Source organism: Cyprinodon variegatus, unplaced genomic scaffold (assembly GCF_000732505.1).
Source record: "Cyprinodon variegatus isolate N-32 unplaced genomic scaffold, C_variegatus-1.0 Scaffold656, whole genome shotgun sequence".
In the NCBI taxonomy this organism is placed as follows: Eukaryota; Metazoa; Chordata; class Actinopteri; order Cyprinodontiformes; family Cyprinodontidae; genus Cyprinodon; species Cyprinodon variegatus.
Genome location: NW_015151109.1, coordinates 299,306 through 302,377, shown reverse-complemented (window position 1 = coordinate 302,377; position 3,072 = coordinate 299,306). Strand labels below are relative to the sequence as shown.

The window sequence follows — 3,072 nt, the reverse complement described above, 5'->3', positions numbered from 1 at the left end:
ATCAAAAAAGTACTCCAGAGTGTTGTTCAGCATGGGGGTGAGTAGAAAATGAAGGCTAATCATGTTTTGGGTGTACTATTCCTTTAAACAGTGTTTAGTTGAGCCATACTCTTTCAGGTTGTGTTACTTCTAAGAACAGTGAATTTTATTTGAGAAAAATTGAGTTAATATACTTTCCAGGTCACATTAACGCAGGAAGGGTCCCTTTCATGCGGTTTGTTTGTTTAAAAAAGATACAAAGTGTGAAAGAAAAATGAAAGGAGGGTAAATACTTTAGCAAGGCAATGCTTATATCATACAGACATGTTTACAGATTAAATATCTGCGCCAGCTTTTGTTTGAAATGCTTAAATTCTTTAACCAATGAACACTTCGCGCCATACAGTCGGTTATTTGTACATCTCTGCAGGAATGGAAATTTACCAGAAGCAACCTATTGGATGTGATGAAACCGTTTCCTGTGCTTTACGCAAAGGAAGCGGAGCCCTTTGCGGGGGTTTAATGTGGCCTGCCTCTCAGTGTTTTACAACTTCACACAGCAGCGGCTGTTTTTATCCAAGAGATGGTCCATTAACGGGAGGAGGAGGAGGCGGGATGCATCATGACTGGCTTTGGCAGACTCTCCCTACACATGATGCTCCTCGGTGCAGGAGGTGCAGCTCTGGGGCGACTGTTTCCAAATACTCCCTCTGTCTCCATCTGCTGGAAAGAGCTGCTGGACCCGAGCAGTAACCGGGAAACGGCGAGTTCAGGTGCATAAAGGAGACACAACCCAAAAAAAAAAAAAAAAAATCTGTTTATTTACCTTCGCTCCAAAGTATTTGGGTCATTAGGAGGAATTAAGGGGAAATGAGAGCTTCTGTGCTGCGTCCGTCATCCGGGTTCGCTTGCACCGCTGAATTTCCTCCACACCGCAGTCAGTGAAAGCAGCAGCAGCCGGAGTCGTCGTCCCCCTCCCCTCACCCACCCCGTGAAACCATCACGGCGCCGAGGCCAGAATCGCATGGAAACATGGCCGCTATGAGGACTTTAACCGTAGCGGGGCTGTTCTTGGCGTTCTGCGCGCTGGGACTGATCGCGGTGGCGATCAGCACCGACAACTGGTACGAGACGGACGCCAGGCGACACCGGGAACGCTGCAAGAATTACTCCAACAAAAGGAACGACCCGGGCTACATCTACATCTCCAACAACAACCTTCCGCTCCGCATGCTGCCCAGGGAGAAACCTGCGGAGAGGAAGGGCGACATTCTCCTGCGAGCCAAGAGGCACTTCTTGCCTCCCGCTTCGGCCATGGAGTCGCTTTGCAGTCGGCACTTCAACTCTACCATCACCGGCCTGTGGAGGAAGTGCCACCGGGAGGGATTCGACCGAGAGATTGAGGATTTGATCTTTAAAGGTTCGGGTTTTAATTTTTCTTGTTTTTATTTTGGGCTCTTTGAACGGGAGGCGCTGCGCGGTGGACTTTCGCTATCCAAGGTGCTGATCCTGCGCACAGAAACGCCAAGGCCTCGACGCTGAAAAAAAGAATAATGCAACATTTTTTGGCATTTTACTTAATCACACTTAGTTACTTTAACACATTTATTATATGTCCTATCCTGCTAACAGGAAATAATAGTGTTAAAGTAAATAAAAATGATTAAGTAAATGCCAAAAACGGTTGCATTATTTTGTTCAGTGTACGCAGCAACTAGCCTCCTACAAGGGGTAGAGTCACAAGGCAAAAACATAAGGCTTTGTGTTTTCTTTTTTTCTCAAACACAGAAGGATGAGTTGTTGTAAAAGAGGCCTGGGAATGCGGGCAGAAAGCTACGCTACAACTGTGTGTATTAATGTATAATGGATGGATGCATGATGGATGGATGGATGGATGCATGATGGATGGATGGATGGATGAATAGGTGTATGGATGGGTGGATGGATGGATGGGTGGTGGTGGAACGGAAAGGGGGAAGGAGGGAGTGTGGGAGGGAGGGTGTAGCAAAGAGTCTTGCCATATCCTCCCCACCTGATCTGAGTACTAATCCCAGGCATCCTCTTTCTGTTGTTTTTATCCTCAGGATTAGTACCGCGCTGCACAAGCATAAAATACTACTACTCTTCAGCAGCACTGCCCAGAAACCTGCCAATCAATCTAACTAAGACCATCAGGCAGGATGAATGGCACGCACTCCGTGAGTAGACACCATATGTTATTATTTTCATACTATTAATGTGATAAAAATGAAAGTCAAATGGGATGTTTTTTTTCTTTATTTAGACCTGCAGAGGATGACTGCCAGCTTCATTGGCATGGCTATATCCATCATCCTGTTTGGCTGGATTATAGGCGTGCTGGGCTGCTGTCAGGAGCATGATCTGATGCAGTATGTGGCTGGACTCCTCTTCCTCATGGGAGGTAAAATAGTCTTTAAGTTAAAACAAATCCTGCATGGAATCACTGCGGAGGGGCGGTGTGGTCTCTCTGCTAATCAGAGCGGTTTGAAATGTCTCGTTAGAGGAGACTAATCGGCCGCAAGGGCTTCATTACCCATTAAAAACAAAACGTGGGCAGATCCACCATATTGTGAGTGGCAAGTTCATATTAAAAACAAAGGTATAATGGATGAAAAAACCCTCACTATTAGATACATAGATAAATCTATCTATCTATCATCTAGATAGATAGATAGATAGCTATCTAGATGATAGATAGATACTGTATGTAAAGTTTTGTAATTTTGAATAAATATACTAAATCTAGTCCATCAGCGGTAAAGCTACTATACTTTCTCCACAGCAGTAAACATATTTCTTCTGTACAAGCGGACAGTACAGAAATGTTACCAGATTTAGTACAGCTGTATGAAAAAAATGCCTTATAGGGTATCTCAACAAAATAGTAGTAATGAAGCTCTGATTGATTTCAATCCTATTAACAGTCAGAAGCTATACATTAGTTATTTTGAATTGTTTATAAAAATGTTTTGACGTTGTCTGTTTAAAAAAAGGGCTATGAGTAAAAAGATCCTGTCCACTTTGTTTTTTTCTTATAATCATAAGTGATTTAACTATTTTAAAGGAAAAGTC

At 43.7% G+C, this 3,072-nt stretch overlaps 1 protein-coding gene across 1 annotated transcript in view; it reads left to right on the top strand.

Annotated features, from left to right (window-relative positions):
* Positions 1 to 505: 505 nt before the first annotated feature.
* LOC107096873 (transmembrane protein 178B-like) overlaps positions 506 to 3,072 on the top strand; it is a 5,464-nt gene continuing 2,897 nt past the window's right edge. Inside the window, exons 1-3 of the mRNA XM_015393756.1 lie at positions 506 to 1,399; positions 2,064 to 2,177; positions 2,264 to 2,401. Coding sequence (XP_015249242.1) covers positions 1,012 to 1,399; positions 2,064 to 2,177; positions 2,264 to 2,401 — 640 coding nt within the window. The 5' untranslated portion in view covers positions 506 to 1,011. The remainder of the gene's footprint in view (positions 1,400 to 2,063; positions 2,178 to 2,263; positions 2,402 to 3,072) is intronic.